General features: G+C 34.1%; 1 protein-coding gene across 4 annotated transcripts; it reads right to left on the minus strand.

Annotated features, from left to right (window-relative positions):
* Positions 1–2,475: 2,475 nt before the first annotated feature.
* Positions 2,476–19,292, minus strand: LOC132613981 (polygalacturonase At1g48100-like). 4 transcript variants are annotated; one of them, XM_060328306.1, is made up of 9 exons: positions 19,222–19,292; positions 17,204–18,206; positions 16,833–16,915; positions 8,901–9,121; positions 5,603–5,734; positions 4,520–4,876; positions 4,231–4,438; positions 3,483–3,673; positions 2,476–3,132 (listed from the first exon to the last, which is right to left on the minus strand). In XM_060328306.1, exons 2-9 carry the CDS (start codon positions 17,239–17,241, stop codon positions 2,734–2,736), a joined length of 1,629 nt encoding a protein of 542 aa, XP_060184289.1. In that variant the 5' UTR covers positions 17,242–18,206; positions 19,222–19,292; the 3' UTR covers positions 2,476–2,733. The 4 variants fall into 4 exon arrangements, with proteins under 4 accessions (XP_060184289.1, XP_060184290.1, XP_060184291.1 ...); XM_060328307.1 differs by having other exon boundaries at positions 4,520–4,564; positions 4,649–4,876; positions 17,204–19,286; XM_060328308.1 differs by having other exon boundaries at positions 4,649–4,876; positions 17,204–19,286.

Here is a 19,292-nt window from a genome sequence, read left to right on the forward strand (position 1 = left end):
TCTTATCTTTATATGGGTATGCCTCTAGCTTTCTATATGAACACAAATTCTTTGTATCCTCACACTGGTTGCGTTCTTCAATTCCTTTATCAATTTAGGAACAAATGGAAGTAATATTCATGACATATGTATTCTTTCCTGAGAAATCACTTAATGTCTGAGACAATCTTTTGTATGCCCCTCTGGCTTTTGTTCTTCCAAGTCCCTTTCAACTAGAATAGGACATGAATTAGAATGATTGCTTTCTTCTTAAAATTTAAGTAATTATTTGACTGCATACTGCTTAATAATGAGCTCCCATGAGTACCTTCAATTCATCTGGAAAGTTTGAGAGAAGGATGTGATTTGAAAGGCCAATGCCTTAAAGTTTATAAATGATGCTAAGTCTTATTTTACTTATTTGTATTTTTGGTTTTTAGTGTGTATTATTTGTTTAGTTCTATTGCATTCAGTTACTCTACCTTCAAAAGTTTCTCACCAAACAAGTAAATTTTATGGTCAGAGGTCAAGTTGTGTATGTTAATGTGTAAAAGTTTTCTTCAATGTTCATTTCCTCTCTTTTCAACAGATTTGAATTAATAAAAAATCTCCAGTATTTTAATTAATTCAAATTGATTTTTGTCAAACATCAATATACTACAGCTACGACTATGCCTCAATCCTAACCAAGTTGGGTTTGGCTATATGAATCCTGACTTCTTCATTTAAGCTCATTTTATGTTATCCGATCTGGAACCAAGAAAATATATGGTTGCACTTTGTGAGTTCTAGAAGGAAACAAGAAAGGGATTTTACTACTTCTAATAGATATATCATTCTTGTTCGGACTGAAAAACTTAAAGAACATAAAAACTATGATAAATTTCACTACCCTTGTTCACCTGCTTGAAAATAGAAAAACGTGTTCCTATTAAAACTTGTCTTGAAATTGATCCTTTCTGAGTTCACTTCCGTCTGCTTATTTACGGAAATGAACGAGACTAACATCATCGATGACCAGTCCACACATGTAATGATTGTGAGAACCGTCAAACACTCCCATCAGTATCAAATTTAGAATATATTTGGCTTTTGAAATGTCAAGATTGTCAACATGACAGAGTTAGACAACCTCCCTTCAATACAGAAAATCAACATGCTTAACTGTACTTCTCTTCAGAATCCATTCAATGAAGGCTTCTTTAGTGCACCTGCTCTAGCATGCGATCCGGTTAGTCTATCTCTCTCTCTCTCTCTCTCTCTCTCTCTCTCTCTCTATCTATCTATCTATCTATCTATCTATCTATCTCTATCTCCTGCCATGGGTTTATTCTTTTCTTATTACGTTAGTTCCTTGTAATTTGAAGTACTTATGTCACTTTCTTTTCCTTTTTTGGATAAATATTGATGAGCGGTAAAACTCACAGTACTTGGTTTCAAGAATTTGAATTCGGCTTTTTCTTGGATATTAGGGTATGAGCTCATCTCCTTTGGTCAATGTTTCTGCTGCTACAATAGACTTCATAAATAAAAGATTTTGTATTCTACTCAAATAGGCAAGTAGCCGAGGGTCTATCAGAAACAACCTCTCTACCCCACAAGGTAGAGGTAAGGTCTGCGTACATCCTATCCTCCTCAGATCCCACTTGTGAGATTATACTAGGTATGTTGTTGTTGTACTCAAATAGGCAAGTAATGTGAAAGTGGAAGCATACCCATGCTTTATCTGAAGAGATCTATGATTTTCACTCTTGTTGGAGTCCATTCGCATAAGGTCATGATCAGAGGTGGACTACTATTCAACAAATATATCTTCTCTACTCAACTACAGGAAAAATCAGCACAGGATTTCTATTGATGTTTCTTAACCATCATTTAGTGGGAAAACGTGTTAGATGAAATATGATCAGCATGTGTAAGGATATTTCTCATTTGATTGTTGAAAAAGTGGTGAAAAGAGATCTTGGAGCTAATAGGATTAAAGGAGTCCACGTCTGTCATACACATCATTGGCCTAACCATTCTGCAGAATCTAGATGGCATGCTATAACTAGGTGGTTTCCAAAGTCGTTTTGATTATTTCAATGCATGATAACAAGGTAGCTCCTGCAAGATGGATGTTGCATTAAAGCTCTTGAACCACACACAGATTCGAAATTGATTGGACTATTGCATTTCTTTACCATACCAATTTCTAGGTCCCCAAAGTGATCAAAGATTTGAAGAAAAAGGAATGTCTGGAGACATAAATCCTTGTGCTTTTGATCGAAACTGGTATATCTTGAACACTGATGTATCTTTAGCATACATTGGCGGACCTAGCTTATAAATTAATGGTTCACGTGAACCCAGGCTTTTGCCTAGAACTTGTATATGTATTAAGATAAGTATTTGATTGTGAACCCTATTATTATTATATATTAATTTGAGGTCGTGATAGGAACTCTAAACTTCAAATTTTGGATCTGCCTCTACTAGCATACTATTGTGGAGTAATCATTCTGACAAACTTCAGCGGACATTTTGCATGAAGGGAAGTGTCTTAACATACCTTACTATAGAAATCCCAGCTATTAAAAGTTATAGTATACCCCCACACTCAAGTAATGCTTGTAAAGAAACACATATTCTATGTTCTAATCCTAGTAAGAATCAGCACTCATGTTCTTTATGGTGTAATAGGGGTCAGCAAAACATTGCCGGCCACACAAATAAGAACACCAAAATATATAAATGATAATAATATATGTGTCACTATACTTCGCATTGATCATAATCAGCTTGTGTCATGCTGCTTGATGGCTTGCCAACTTGTAGACATTCTATTGGAGGGACGGTAGGAGTATATAACTCTCCAAAGGTCTGCCAGCAGTATGGGTCATACATGTGGTATTGCTCTTGTATTGGCTTTAGTTTGATGTCTGTCAAGGTCACATCTATACAGGGCATAGTGTCACTACATGCAAGATGCACGGGTTTTACCGTATATGTTCCTGTTATTTTTTCATAGTTTATTCCTGATAAAGCCACTGCTGATGTCTGGTTCTGGCATTTGTTCTTGTCACAATAAAACTGATCAATTACAATTGGTATTTGGACTTCAGAAACTTGTATGTTTGAGAACATCAGTCCTTGCACCGACCCTGATCCACCCTGCACAGAGAAAATGATTTTTCAGACAAAATTGTTTTTTCAATACCCGTGGTTGTATGAATGCTCTGTATCAAAATACTGGAATCAGCTAATAAAACCTATCCAGCACAAAACTAGAGAAAAAGGTTATTTGAATATTGGGACTCCAATAGCCGTCTGTCCTTGAACAAGAAATGTAAGATTATTTGAATATTAGGACTCCAATACCAGTTTGTCCTTAAAGAAGAAACATTTGACTGAAAGCACAAAAGCTTCTTCAATGTTGAAAAATTTCTACTAGTTGGTTGTCTTGTGAAAGCACATAGTTGAGCTTCCAAACAGATAGTTTTGTTTGTCAAACGTATCCGTACCTGCCATGTCTTAATCCTCACACCATTCATTGTGTTATGCATAATGACGTCTTTCACAGTGACGTTTGAAACGCAAGCTTTTGTATTATCTTTCCCAAGCCCTCCAATGCTTATTCCATGTCCTGGCCCACAATTTATATTGTGTATATATACATTCGTGCATCCAGTTTGTATTGAGACACAGTCATCTCCTGCACGAAGCAAAAGCGTGATGGTTAGTGTATTTTCCAGGTACTGACATCTGTGCACTCATTATAGGAAGCCATTTTATTGGCTTTTTTTGTTTTTAAAATATCTAGCTTCCATAAGGGTCTTATTTACGTTTAGAACATGTTTTAGCAATTTTTAAGAAACTGAAGATGATGAAATCATGAAATAGAACTAACATGCATACATCAAAATATGAACCGGTTTGTGGGCTAAAGGTCTAATTCTGTGTTGTGATTGCTCTTTTACTTTATGACAAGATTAGGATTTGCTGCTATTGCTGGTTGGATCCTCGACCGTGCTGCTGAAAGTCTAAATAGTAGATATGCAAATACTAAAATGCCAAGAGGTTTAAAGTCAAGGACGTGGTAAGGACTTCTACTTCCTAGGTATGTGAGTCTATGGATTAATATTTACAATCTTGAACTTATTATGTCATAATCTTGGAAGAATCTTCACCCAGTAAAGAGGCCTGTATTTTCTTCAATTGGTTGAGTGAAAGACTAGAAACCGAGGTAAATTAGAAATCGAAATTAATTACCGCATGAAACGTTGGAACTGCGGATAAGGACATCTTTCGAGTTCTGTAAGTGGACTCCATCTGTATTAGGACTATCACCAGGTGATGAGACACTGAAATTGTACACTGATACCCCGATGCAGTTGTCAAACTTGAGATGACACTGTGGACTATTATGAATTGTAATGCCTGTGACTGTCACATTGAAACTTCCATAAAATCTAAGAGCCTGCATCGCAACAGGATCAAGTTAAAAAATTCTCAGAACACTTTATGGCCAAAAAAATGTGTCCTGATGTTTTGTCCTTACTGTTGGCTTAATGCGTGGCATTCTTCCACCAAGGGAGCTGCTTAGCTGCCAGAAATATTGGACAGTGACTAGAAGGAACAGAAAATGAAACAACTTATGGAAAAGAAACTGCGGAGGATCAAAAATTACAGGAATTGGAAGATTTCTCTGCATGGTGCTGTTTGATGGGATAACTAATTTCGATTCATTGTCTATAGGATCATCAAATTGGGTATCTTTCCACCAAACCGCACCATTTCCATCAATCTTGCCGCTTCCTTTAACTGTAATTCCGACCAGTTTTGTGAAGTCAAGCCATTGTAAAAGACCTGAACCCCAAGCATTGGCATCTGCTGGAGCTATGATCGTTCCATCTATCTGCAAAGAAAGAAAAAAAAGGAGGGCTTGAGTATTTAAAAGGGATAGTTCCACTTTGGACCGCTCAAAAAATAATAGCTGGCAATATGTAATGTATATGAAGTACAAATATACAAATAATATACATATCGTATACCGGAATATACATCATCAGTGTATAGGCTTGTATGTTTTTGCTAGCGCCCGTAATTAATTTCGGCCAACTGTTCAAAAATGAAAAAATCCCGATTTAAAACAGGTACGACACCTTGGAATTCTACATGAATCTTCTTTTCTACAGTTTTTAAGGCTGAACCTAGTAATGGAGTTTGAATGCTGAGTGGTTTACTAATAATAAATTCTCAAAATTATGAATTTGAATCATGAATGGTTATGTGATGATCTAAGCCGGGATGCCACATGAATGTCCTAATTACTTTACAGAAAAATGTTGCGGTCAGTTGTATTGCTGTAATTGCATTGTGAAAGAGAGCAGAATTAAGAACGATTGGTATAGCTATAGCTATTTGCTATTTGTAGGGGAGCTTGGAGCAACGGTAAAGTTGTTTCCGTGTGAGCTATAGTCACGGATTCAAGTTGTGGAAGCAATAGGTTGTCTACATCACACCCCTTGGAGTGCGGCCTTTCCCCGGATCCTGCTAACGCGGAATGCTTTGTGAATCGGGCTGTCCTTTATAGCTACTTGCTACTTTTGCATGTCTGTGGACAAACTATACAATGAGTTACCTGAAATACAATGTTGTGCTGACAGTATGGACCAGAGAATGAAATGGGTCCGACAAGGAATACATATTCTGATGGGACGAAGATTGTTGATGATTCCACTTTACAAGCAGCTTCCCATGCGGCTTCGAACGCCTGTGTTTCATGTCAAAGATTAGCAGTTTTAACATTAGTGGTATATTGTTGATGAAGTATAACTTATACACACAGTGTAAAAGATGTAGTGTATATATACTATCATGTCATTTTGAGAGCCAATTGCAAGTAAACTTGCATAGAAATCATAGATTGGTAACTTACAAAATTTGGTAAATGACCTATTACTGCAGGTAAAAGTGACATAATAGTGTATTACGATGTCAATCATTTTAAGTTACTCCTATGTGTTTTTTTAGCTATATTTATTCTGCTTTCAGGTGGTCAGGAGTGGATCTAGAGGCCTATATACGTTCATGGGAACCCAATAACTTTTGAAAGCTTTCAATCCCCGCTTCTCCCTCTCGCATCGGTTTTGCATCAAATGATGAGCCCATGCAAAAACTTTCTCGGATGGGGCTTCAAGCGGCTTTTTTTATGAATAGTTTCAATCAAAATTCCATCGATTGTAGCTAGTGATTGCCCGGGTCGGTGTGTGACGACATCTCCCTCAAAAAAAAAGGGAAATAAAGGACGAGAGAATCCTGGTTTATTCTGCTTTCAGGTGGTCAGGAGTGGATCTAGAGGCACTACAAGAAAGTATATAAATGGCAACAGCTCTTTTGGCAACAAAAATAATATAGTTGGCAAAATTCAATATTTGGCAACAACTTAGTTTTATTATTGACATATATGATGAATCTTTTAAAAATGAACTTTTTTTTGTTGCCAAACAATTTAATTTTGTTGTCATAGTATTTGGAAAAGTCACACAAATACAACTTATTCAAAATGGTAATTAAAAAGATTACAATTACTTTCTAAGAAAAGGACATGAGAGAGAATGTAATTTTCCAAATAAACAAAACAGAATCAACTTCATATCCCATATTCCATCTAAAGTTTTAAAAATATATTTTTTCTTTCGTTTCCTCCTCTTTATTCTTGTTTGTTTATATTTTCACTTGATGGTTGATGCAACTTTTTTTTTTTTTTTGTGACTAAAAAAATTATTTGAATTTATTAAAAGTAAGAAACGTACATGAAAAGATATGGTATATGGTGAATGATATAAGAAACGTACATGAAAAGCTATGGTATATGGTGTATAATATAAGAAAAGTACATGAAAATATACCTAAAAAAGTATAAGTTATGTACTATATCATATTATATATAGTATACAATAGTGCAATATACATAATATATAAGTACAATAATATATATACTTGTTCAAAGAATTGTAGTATAATATATATCATATAAATAATAATATACTTGTTTATTGATTAGAATGCTAGTTGAGTATGTTGGAGATTTTTAGAAAAGTATTTAATGTGTTTTGATATATATTTAATTTCGTTATCACTAATTCTTGAGACTCCTTAATTTTAGCCTTTTATTAATAACAACATTCTTGATTTATGGTATAAAATCATATATACCCTATATTTATAAAGTATATATTGTATATTATGTAATATAATTAATAGTCGTAGATTATGAAATATGTTAGTCATTTACTAGTATTTATGTAACTTCCCCATAGTATTTTGACTATTGTTGCAAAAAATTCTTTTTGCAATAATAAAAAAGTTGTTGCATGTCGTTGCAATAACAGTCGATGGAAAAAGTTTATGCAACAATAAAAAAAAAATGTTATTGCCAAAAGTACTTTTAACAACAATAGTTTATCTATGGCAACAAAAAAAAAATTGTTAGCAAATGTCTTCTTTCTTGTAGTGAGGCTTATATACGGTTCATGGGAACCCAATAACTTTTGCCAATATGGTAAAAAATCTATTAAATATCTATTGTGAATCTAATAATTATTGTAATATTAACTTGAGATTGATATCCTAGAACTTTAAATTCTAGATCTGCCTCTCTTCAGGTAATTCAAGTTTACATTCTCAGTTATAGTTCTATTGAACCGTATGCATCAATTGTTTAAAGCAGGACCAACTGTCCTAACCAGACTTTTTTAGAGGGACCCACCTTCGTTATCTATTAGGCTGGGAGGTGTAAACTCACTTTTATGTAGTAATTCGTTCCGGTCTCAATTTATGTGATGATGTCTGACTGAGTACGGAATTTAAAAAAAAAATTAAATTTTTTGAAATTTGTAATTTAAAATAAGTATAGATATTTCTGTGATAGTAGATCATTTCACTAAGGGTAAGTTAATTTGTTAGGAGTCTTAAATATAGAAAGTGTTATTTTTTTGGGATGAACTAAAAAGGAAAAGGGTGTCACCTAAATTAAAACAGAAAGTATTACTTAATGTGTGTCCTATTGAGATTAAATTATTCGTGACAAATCTCAGAACTTCTTCGACATTATTATGTATAATTGGTGACCCGTGAGACTCTCTTCTAGAAGACAAAAGAAACTTTTTCTTTATCGAAGGACACCCAATAAGAGCTGTTTGGTGTGCCTTTTAAACATGGAGCTCCAATGAGAATGGAAAAAATTACGTATTCCTAAGTTGGAGTGTTATGTATTGAAGCCAATTGAACTGCCTGTAGTTCAAGATTTTTGGAGTTGATATTTCTGTAACCAAAATGGCTGAAACTGACAATTGCCTAATCCTCCCCAAACCAACTTTTCCCAAAACAGAGGAATAAAAAGATGTAATGGATAAAAGGAAGTTATTCATTCTCTTTGCCTATGCATCAATAGTTCGACTTTTGTGGATGCTTTGATTCATATGAGAGCTGAACTTGCATGTAGGGACAGGATAAGTTTGGATAGATTCTTTGGTGTAGCTCTGTTTGTATTTCTTTTTGTGTTATCAAAGACGAAAAGCACAAAAAAACTCTAAAGTTTATTGGGGCTTTAAGCGCAAGTAAAGCACGATCTTTAATGAAGAAAGACGCAAATAGAGGAAAATAACAAGCATGTATGTATAGTCCAAGACTATTAATTATAAGCATGAATAACAAATATAAAGACAAAGAAAGTGAAAAAAGATTATGATAAAGTGAAATATCAATTGGTGTCGCTTTTTCAGGATTATCCTCATTGTCAAGGAAAATTGTGCCTTAGAGACTCGTGAAGACACTGAAGCGCCCACTAAAATACTCAACATGTTTTGTACCTCGCTGCGGTGCTTAAGCGCGCCTTTGACAACACTGGTCATGATCGATGAAAATTAAAAACTTACCTTAGTATCATCACTCTTTCCATCCCCTTTGGCACCAAAGTCCCTCACATTGAAAATGGTGGGCATGTTGGGTAGAGAAGGTGAGAGTGATGGTTGTGGTGTTGTTGGTTTTGTATTTGACTTGCCATTGTTATGGTGGTTGCTCCCTTTCTTCTTGTATAGAGAAGTGGAGAACGTTGTGCTTTTTCTCCAATGCCAGCCTCTTCTGGCATTACATGTTTCTATATTTGATGACCAAACAAGAAATGCAATGATAATTAGCAGAGATGTGAAGCTTCTCAAACTAAAACCTGTCATTTTGTCTGTTAGAGGGGACAGTTGAGTAACTAAATTTTCTTTTAAATTAGCCAAAGGAGCTAGGTGCTTGTGATTTATATAGGAAAGAATGCACAAAGTATTAATGAGAACTGTACAAGGATAAGCCAAGATTCTAAGTGCTCTTTCCCTTTTATTAATTGTTACATGCTTTTATGTGATTTTTGGTTGGCTGATAGGAGTTTCCTATATTTTCGGCATATGGAAGTTTAAATATTTCGTTATGGGGTGCACAGCTAACTTTGATCCAACTTGGAGGTGCAGTTGGATTAAATTGGAATAAAGAATAGAAACACTCCTAATATAAATTATGGTGAAATTGTCAACTGCACACCTAAATCCCCATGAACTTACTTTTTTCGTATTATTTACTCCTTTGAACTTATTTTTTGTACTCCCTCTATCCCAATTTAAGTGTTTTATTTTTCTTTTGGCATGTTCCAAAAAGAGTATCTCTTTTTATATTTAGTAAGTTAATAATTTAAACATTCCACATGGCAAATTTAAAACCACAAGTTTCAAAGGACATTATAATACACTACACACATCTTTAATTTAAGACTACAAAATTCAAAAGTCTTCTTTTATTTCTTAAACTTTGTGCTCAGTCAAACTACTAGCCTGTTTGGCCAAGCTTATTTTTCCCCCAAAAGTACTTATTTTGTCAATAAGTGCTTATTTGAAAAAAAGTGAAATGTTTGGCCAAGCTTTTGGGAGAAAATAAGTGCTTCTGGGGAGTAGCAGAAGCAGTTTTTCAGAAGTTAAAAAAAATAGTTTTTGCCCAAAAGCACTTTTTTAAAAAATACTTTTGAGAAAAATACACATAGAAGCACTTTTTAAAAGATTGGCCAAACACTAATTGCTACTCAAAATTGCTTTTTAAATTAATTGGTCAAACATAAACTGTTTTTCGCCAAAAGTACTTTTTTGAAAAGTATTTTTTTAAAAAAATACTTTTTAAAATAAGCTGATTTTAGAAGCTTGGCCAAATAGACTATAAGACACTTAAATTGAGACGGAGGGAGTATTATTTACCCCTTTCACTAATTATTTAATAAAGAAAATAAGTTAAAATCAGCATGTACAAACACGTGTTTATTCTAAACTAAAAAAGGGGTCTTATTGACTTCTTTCATTTGATTCTTTCAAACCCAAATAATCGGGTAAGCGTCAAGTGAGTTAGAAAAGAAAAAATAATGGTCTGGTCGTCTGGGTCTGAAATAATCAAACGAAAAAAGACATTAAGACCTCTTCTTTTAGTATAGAGTAAGCATGTGCTCATGCTGCGTTTTTACTTGTTTTCTTTACTAGGTAATTAGTGGAGGGGTAAATAATACAGAAAAAAAAGTAAGTTAAAGGGTAATAGCAACCCAACATAGTTTAGGTGTATAGTTATTTCGTCATAGTTTAGGGGTGTTTCTATGCCTTACTCAATTAAAGGCATTAAGCATATAAACAGTCCTAAAATATGGAGAAATTATCAACTACACACCTAAATGTTGACACCCAATTTTGTCTTACCTTTCCTTCGAAATATCTATTTACGCTTCTAATATTTTTGGCAACTTAAGAAATAATATTTTACTATAATTATTAGCTTTTATTAATACTGGCGTTTCATTATTCTATTGCAGTCACTAACTGTTATTATTTTATTATTTTATTATCATTACCACCACCACCACCACCACCACCACCATTATTATTATTATTATTATTATTATTATTATTATTATTATTATTATTATTATTATTATTTATTATTATTATTATTATTATTATTATTATTATTATTATTATCACTTCAGCATTTCTTACCATCTTATGCACACGCATCGCATTTATTTTGCGCAGTTAAATAATAGCGTATTTACTGATATTATCGCACGACCATTACGACGTCATATAATTTTATTTTTTACCCGAGCACTGATAAATACATGCTTTTATAGTAGGTAATATTTTTAATTAAAATAGATCTTTTATGCAAATTTAGAAGCCAAAATAGCACAAAGAGCAAATATATATTTTTAGCCCATCCGCCCCAATCAGTTTATAGTCACTTTCCGATCAGCCCACATTTTGATAACCATCCCACGTTCAATTTATTAGCCCAGTCCATTAATTCAACGACCCGGCCCAATTCTTTTCAAGAAATGAAGGGGCTAAGGTCATACTCCCTCTTTCAGATGCGCCGCTCCCTCTCTCTCTCTCTCTCTCTCTCTCTCTCTCTCCTCTCTCTCTCCTCCCTCTCTCTTTGACCGACGAAAACAGCAACGTTACAGAGCCCTTTCGATCCCCCAAGCCATTCATGGCCATATCGGGAAGAGAAATTAATGCCCTGTACCCCTATTTTTCTGATCTTGAGTAGGTCAAAATACCTGCAAATCTGAACGTTTTGATTTGAAAATATCCCGCCCAATTTTTCGTTTAGAACTCCCAGCAAAACCCTAATTTTAACCCTATAAATAATCGTTTTCGGAAGTGAGAGAGGAGAGCTTTCGGCCGCCTCAAAACCCCTCTCTGAAAGGAGAGTTCTTCAGTTGCAAAACAATCTCCCTAAAAAAATATAAGTTTTAGCCGCCTAGAATATCCTAAAATATCAGTCCTTTAGCAGTCGTAATCTTGTTTTAATATCGAGTCAAAAATACTAAATCAATTTTTTTGGTTTTCGCTTGCCTTGGTACTGCTTCGAATCCGAGCATCGCAAGCTTGGATTTGATAGTGTTGGAGTGAATCGGAGACTCCGCACCCTGTTCGCTGCACCCGAAGAAGGTCAGTGAACTTATTTCCTTTGTTTTATTTTTTGTAGTTCTTTCTTCATCTTTCTGTATTGTATGTGTGTTTATGCTTATGTATCTGGTATCTTGTATAGTTAAGTCTCCTATTTATTCACTTGTGTGTTAGCCCTTAATTGGTTAGATATGCTTACTTAATCTTGCTTATATGTATGTTAGACAGTCTATAAGTTCATACTTAGGTATTATGATTCGAGCGTTGACATTGTTTAGTTTTAGTTTATTTTGAGTCAATATGAGCTTAGATTAGATTTATTTGAACCCTCAGAAGCATGATGATACTTGTCAGTTGTAATTTAGATCAGCTATAATCAGATAATACGATCAGTTAGTCAATTCTAATGACTTCTTAAGCATGATAAGTATCTCAGCACTGTTCAGTTTAATTTTAAGGAAATCTTAGTCTGATTTTAAGTTTAGGTTCGGTTTTGATAATTGACGAATGAGTATAGCATGTCTCCTTGATTAATCTGTTCAGTCCAACTTCTTTTCTAGGTAAAATGGGTTTTATCCAGCTTATCTGTGCCCACCTATTAAGGAAAAACAGTGTGACCACTTGATAGAAAGGTTAACTGTTAGTAACATGATAAATCAGATTAGTTTAAGAATGATAATATGGCATGTTTGGTCTTCGTATAGGATCAATACTAAGGCTACTATAGTTGATCAAATGTGGCTATCTGATATTGTTGAGTGTAGTTTAACACATACCTGTTCTGGTTTGATATTTCTCCTTCTGATAGCACATTTTATTGTGACAATTCAATATGTTAGTAAACTCTAGGATGGCATTCTACCTAGTCGTTAGCCTGCTTACAGTTTGTTTGAATGTTGACACTGTCCAAGGCCATATATTTATTGAAGCATCATTTACAACCTATTTGCTATCAGTCATGTGATATTAAGACTCCTGTGCCTCTGTTGATGCCTAAGCCTCTGCCTGATTTGCTTGATTAAGTCTACAATAGCCCCTGTATATGCTTAGTTGCATGTTTTTATGTTGCTTTCTACTAAATCTGAACCTATTCTTCATTCTTACATATAGTCGCTATAGTGTCACATGAACATGCCTAATGTGTATTTTCCTCCAGACGTCTTGTCTGAAACTAAAACTTGGGTACTTGTTAGTTTGTTATTTAAAATCACCTTTCTTTACTTCTGTGTGAGACATGCTATCTTCTATTTTGTTTGACTTCTAGTAGAATAAAGAAGTAGAACTGGTGGACGTATCTTCCCCAGTCAAAGGTTGTTGTTACTCTTACTACTGATAAGACATGCATGAGACTAGGAATTACGAATGTATAATAGTTGAAGATCACTACTAGTAGTGCAAAACTAATCAAATATTGTAGTCATTTCTCATTTTTTTTTTTTTCGCGTGTTCTGATCTTTAATGAGTTAGGGAGATTAGTTCAGTCTCGGTATTATTGGGCATTTGATAACTGTTTCCTTCTTCAGTCCAGTTTCATTTCAATTTGGTTATGTTCATTTCTGAATTCATGTGCAATAGGTATTCCTATATCTGAAGTATGTATACGAGTGTATATTATGAGTATACTGTGGTTAGCACGCTAATGGGGAGGTTAAGTTGGTCATTATGGATTAAGCTTGAACCCTCCCGGTGTTAGCCATGCCTGGGATTCATGAAATCCCTTGGAACTTGTGCAACATCGGGAAGACGGGGGCAAAAGCTTTCCAATATTAACCTTCTATACATCCTTATGAGTGTGTATACATGAGGTATACTTAAAATATACATAGAATATATATAATCTGTTGATTTGTTTTGAGTTTATATTTCATACGTTTAGCATTATTCGTTGATTGCATACTAATCCTTATCTTTCTTTTTTTATGCATGACTATCGCGTATGAGTCCGCGGGACTCACCTTCTCCCGCATTCGATGTTGGGCCAAGGCCCAACGAAATATTATTTCCCTCCCTATGCAGCTCTGTCCACAAAAAAAAATAATAGAAAACAATGTTCTGGGCCAAAGCCCAATAGACAGGAACAGCCGTAGCAGTCTATAAAAATGACTGGGTCAAAGCCCAACAGCAGCCTGGTCACGACAGCCCTAAAATGGGCTGAGCCCATTTAATTTTGTTTCAGCCTCCATTTTATTTTGTGCATTTAATCTTATGTTGTTGACTAACACTTTATTTTATTGTTGTTTTACCTAGCTTAGATGAATCATAAAGGGGATTAGTGCGGGAATTAGTTTTAGTAAGGGGTAGTTAATTTAGAGAAAATTAATAATTAATTCCATAATTTTCATTCTCCTTTATTTACATTAAAACTGTTTATAATACCTATAGTATTTATCTTCATTAGAATAATTGAGCATGACTATATATTTTGAGCTAAAGGGAATCATGACTCATTCTTGATATCTTAGAAATTTAGAATGTCATTAATGTGCAAATACGAATTCAAACATATCTTATATACAATTTTTCAAGATTTATCAAATTATACATATTTTTGAGCCGAATATAGTTAAACAAAGTTAGTAAAAAGAGAAAGAAAACTCTATCACCTTTTGTATTCTATTTATAAAATAAGTCTAAATTTTCTACATATAATGTAATTTTATTTCAAGTTTGAATTGGTTAGGTCTTCTCTTAAAAGCTTCTATTTATATGCAAATCATTATATTTTGCAAGTCTCATTTTTAAAATAACATCATTATTTAAAGCATAGCAATATTTATAGTTTATTTTAAATAGCATTTGAAGTCTCTTTTTTGTGCAAATTATTCCACAAGTCTTATTTAAATAGCATTATTATACTCTTCCTTCAAAACCTTAACAACCTTTATAAGTCTTATTCTAAAATAGCCCTTAAAGATCTTCTATTTTCTATAAATCTTATTTTAACTAACATTATTTTCCTTTAAAACTTTAGCAATATTTGTAAGTCATTTTAAAATTTAAACACTATATTTAGCCTTAATTAATTAACCTAAGTTTGGCCGGATAACCATAGTTAACGGATCCTAGAGGATGCCTAACCCCTTCCCTTTAGGATAATCTAGAACTCTTACCTAGAATCACGCTAATTGAGCAGACCATTAACAGATGTTTAGTTAGGCTTTACCTTAGTTAATAAATTAGGTGTCTTAATTCACCTTAAAATCAATTAGGTGGCGACTCCTTAAAACAGAGCAAAATAAGAATCTCCAATATGTTGTACTCAATTTAACCCGTTTTAAATGGAGTATAACACTAAACACTCCCTATCGGGGCAAGCCTTTTTACAGAATCTTCTAATTCAAGATTATATATATATATATATATATATATCCTATTTCATGTCTCCCAATCTAGGGAAGAATTAGGTTAACCAAGTTTCTGTTTTGTTGAGTAAAAGAGTGAGGGTGTGTTTGGTATGGAGAAAACATTTTCGGAAATTGTTTTACAATTTTTTCATGTTTGATTGATCAAAATGTTATAGTTTTCTCTAGGAAATGAGTTGTATAAGTGATATTCCAAGTTCATTATCTCCTCCCTACCTAGTGTCACAACCCTCATGCCTTGACTATCTCAGCCCCGAACTCCCACTCCCCACCCTATTCCACCCCCATATTGTTTGCCTAGATTAAATTTAAATGCACTTGAGACAATATTTTCTTGCTTACACACCAAATAATAGAAAATGAGTAAGAATCGTACTTGTTTTCCTAGAAAAAAAAATCAACTTGAATCCTAATTTTATTCATGCATAACAGAAACCATAAAATCAATAAATGAAGCTCCATAATAAATTACTAATTATTTAACTAATTATTCATAATTAATTGTTACTTCTTAATATACTTTGAATTCAATAATTAAAATTAGCTCTTCATGTTAAGCTTACAGATATTAATCAATTAATTTAAATTATTGAAAATTGAATTTATAGATTAATAATTTCCTTTAGACTTTCGCTTAACTTATTTGATGTGTCGGATACAAAATTCTCATGCAGGTTTTACACATGAAAATTCATAAGCTTTCTAAAAGTGTATTATCAATCTCTAAACCACGACATAAATTCTATCAATTAATTAGTATTTCACAAAATGTATGTTATCATATAATTTATTTGCCATACTAAAATATAAAAACCTCACCCCATTAATAAAATAAAACAACAAATAATACATTCATAATAATAATATTAAGATTAGAGATAAATACATGATGAAGTAGAGAATTCCTTTTATATAATCAGTATAAACATACTTACTTTTACTTGTTCAATAAATACATGATGAATTAGAGAATTCTTTTTATATAATCAGTAATAAAACACTTACTTTTGACTGTAGCCATTAATAGAAATAAGCAAATTATTTCTTCGCAGCCCAGTTATAAATAACTCGCATCTAGATAAACTCACCTAAAGAAAATCTGAGCTAGAATCCAGTCAACAAAAACAAATCCATCCCTCCTATACTACAGACAAAAGTTCTACTCACAAACAATTATAAACCATGTATATAACTACAGGAAATAAGTCCATTTTGGTAAAGCAACAAAGTGAGGTGAACATAATTTATAAACCATGAGACATGCTCTTCTAAACATTTTATACAGCATTAGCATAAGCATATGCCTATATGGGTGTGAGTCGAAGACCATTCCACATTCAACTATCTCAAATACCAATGTTCCCTAGACTCTGGATAATTGCACACAAACACCATCTAGTTAGGGAACAAACAAATATGAAGAGTCTAACTTCATAGATACTTTCAGAAGACAAAAATACTGTTTTTTTAAACACTACACTAACAAATTATTAGATAAACAAAACAGAAAGGAGATAAGAACCTGCAAAAGCCTCACAAATAGTCCTGAACACTATATTAATGTTCTTCCAGTAGCGTTCTCTCCCTTTCCCCGTCTTCGTCAAACTGCAAATCAATGGAAAATTATTAACTGCTCGTAAATAGAATGTGTGAAGGAGATTCATATGAAATTACACAATGTGTGAACACAATATAAATACTTCAACAACTCTAAATCAAGTTCCACCACACCAATCTATATAACAATCAGTAATAATCTCTATCTATAATTGAATGTTTTCAATAGTAAATATCTAAATTAGAGGAATAGACTCGCCTCCAAAAGTTTTGTCCAAGCTTTGAGAAAATACAAGAATTAAAATTGCAATATACAAGAGAACCCTAAAATTTTACCACCAAATTTCTTTTCCTTCTAAATCTTCGGAGCCCATTTGCAGAGAGGTCACTTTCCTTGCAGGTGAGGATTCTTAGTTCTCTTTGAGGTACAGATTTGAGAAATCGCTGGTTCAATTGATCCCTTAGCCTTGGGTTTAGCCTTGTATTCAATTTAGCCTCTAAGCCCTGGGTTTAGCCTTAAATTGAAAAAAAAAACTACTATTAACTATTGGACATTTCAGCAAATTAGGATAGCCTTATACGGATAAGTTTTTAGCTAGTCATTTCTTTTCTAGAACTATAATGGAAGAATAATTGTCACGACCCAACCCCGTGGGCCGTGACTAGTGCCCGAGCTGGACACTCGTATGTACCTGTTAACTATAATCATCCACAACTAGCATAATACAGACTTATCAATACCAAGGCAAGACGTCGTCTCAAAACTGTCGCATTATTTAGACGTATCACAACAACCTGTCTCCTGGGGAGGTACAACTTTCAACAGACATTATAGTACATAAGCCGACAAGGCTTTCATAATATATAAGGGAACATCCCCGCTATAAACGAGCCGACAAGGCTTTCATAATATATAAGGGAACATCCCCGCTATAAACGAGCCGACAAGGCTATCATAACACATTACTTCTCAAAACACACACACACACACACACACACACACACACACACACACACACACACACACATATATATATATATATATATATATATCTACGCTAGCCGACAAGTCTGCCACTACGAATGAGAACGTCCCAAAACATAAGCCATATAGACACAACTGAACAACATCGATACACAACCCACACATATGACTACAGACCTCTAAGAGTAACAACAGTATCATATGACGGGACAGGGCCCCGCCGTACCCCTGGATAAAATACATATACACCACAAGAGATTTTGTACCAAAATCTAGGCTCCGGAACAAGGGAGCTCTCCAAGATAGCTGAATAGGACTCCTAAGCTGGCGGGTTACCAACGTGAGCATCTGTACCTGCGGGCATGAACGCAGCCCCCCGAAGAAAGGTGGTCAGTACGGAATATGTACTGAGCATGTAAAGCATAAATACAATAAACAAGATCATACTGAAGTGAGGAGTACAGAAAACTAGTACAATAACCAGAAAACCACAAGGCTTACCTTTGAATCATAAATCATGGTGTCAATATCAGACTTAACTCGTTATGAAACTTAATGTCACCATTAGAGAATCATCCTGTTCATATGCATATGTATAACGTGTCCCGACCCTCTAGTGAGGGACTCGGTGAATAAGATCATCATGTGCCATCCTGGCCGCCATCCCCATATCATCATATCATCATGTCATCATATCATCATATACATATATATAGCGTGTCCCGGCCCTCTAGTGAGGGACTCGGTGAATAATGCAGTGGATCTGTGCACGAAAACATGTCCTGGTCCGGGACTCAGTGAAAGATGTATTGATGCATGCACGAGCAGAGTAGTGAGAAACCATATGCAAATTAAATCATATCTGAGACTCAATAGAATAATCAAAACGAATCATCATTTGAAAACCAAGACAATAGTCATATCAAATACCTTTCGAATGTCGCTGTGGATTATACAAAAATAGAACCTCAAGGATTATATACACGTATCAAGACATAATAAAATAGTTTCTGGAAATCAAGAACATTAGCCATCCTAGTGGCTCTTTGAATATCATTATGAACTATATTAAATAACGTCTCAGGGATCATAGACAGGTATCAAATCAATACGAGACAGCTTATGAAAGTTAAGGGCATTAGTCATTATAGAGCCTTTAGGAATAGAGACTTATACATACGATTATACTATACAACATATAGAAAGCTCGAGGGCAGTGGCTTGACTACTTTAAAAGCTCTAACATCAAGAAGTGAATAAGAATCATGAATCATATTCGGAACTTATGAATGGGATTACCCCAAAGCTCATTTCATTCATCACTTACGTCTAGGACATGCCAAAAGAAAGAAGGGATAGCTTTACATACCTTGTAAGCCTCGTAGAGACTTTATTCCGTAACTTGTCTAATGTTTCGACTTATAACAATGGTGATGCCTC

The sequence above is a fragment of the Lycium barbarum genome, chromosome 10 (assembly GCF_019175385.1).
Source record: "Lycium barbarum isolate Lr01 chromosome 10, ASM1917538v2, whole genome shotgun sequence".
In the NCBI taxonomy this organism is placed as follows: Eukaryota; Viridiplantae; Streptophyta; class Magnoliopsida; order Solanales; family Solanaceae; genus Lycium; species Lycium barbarum.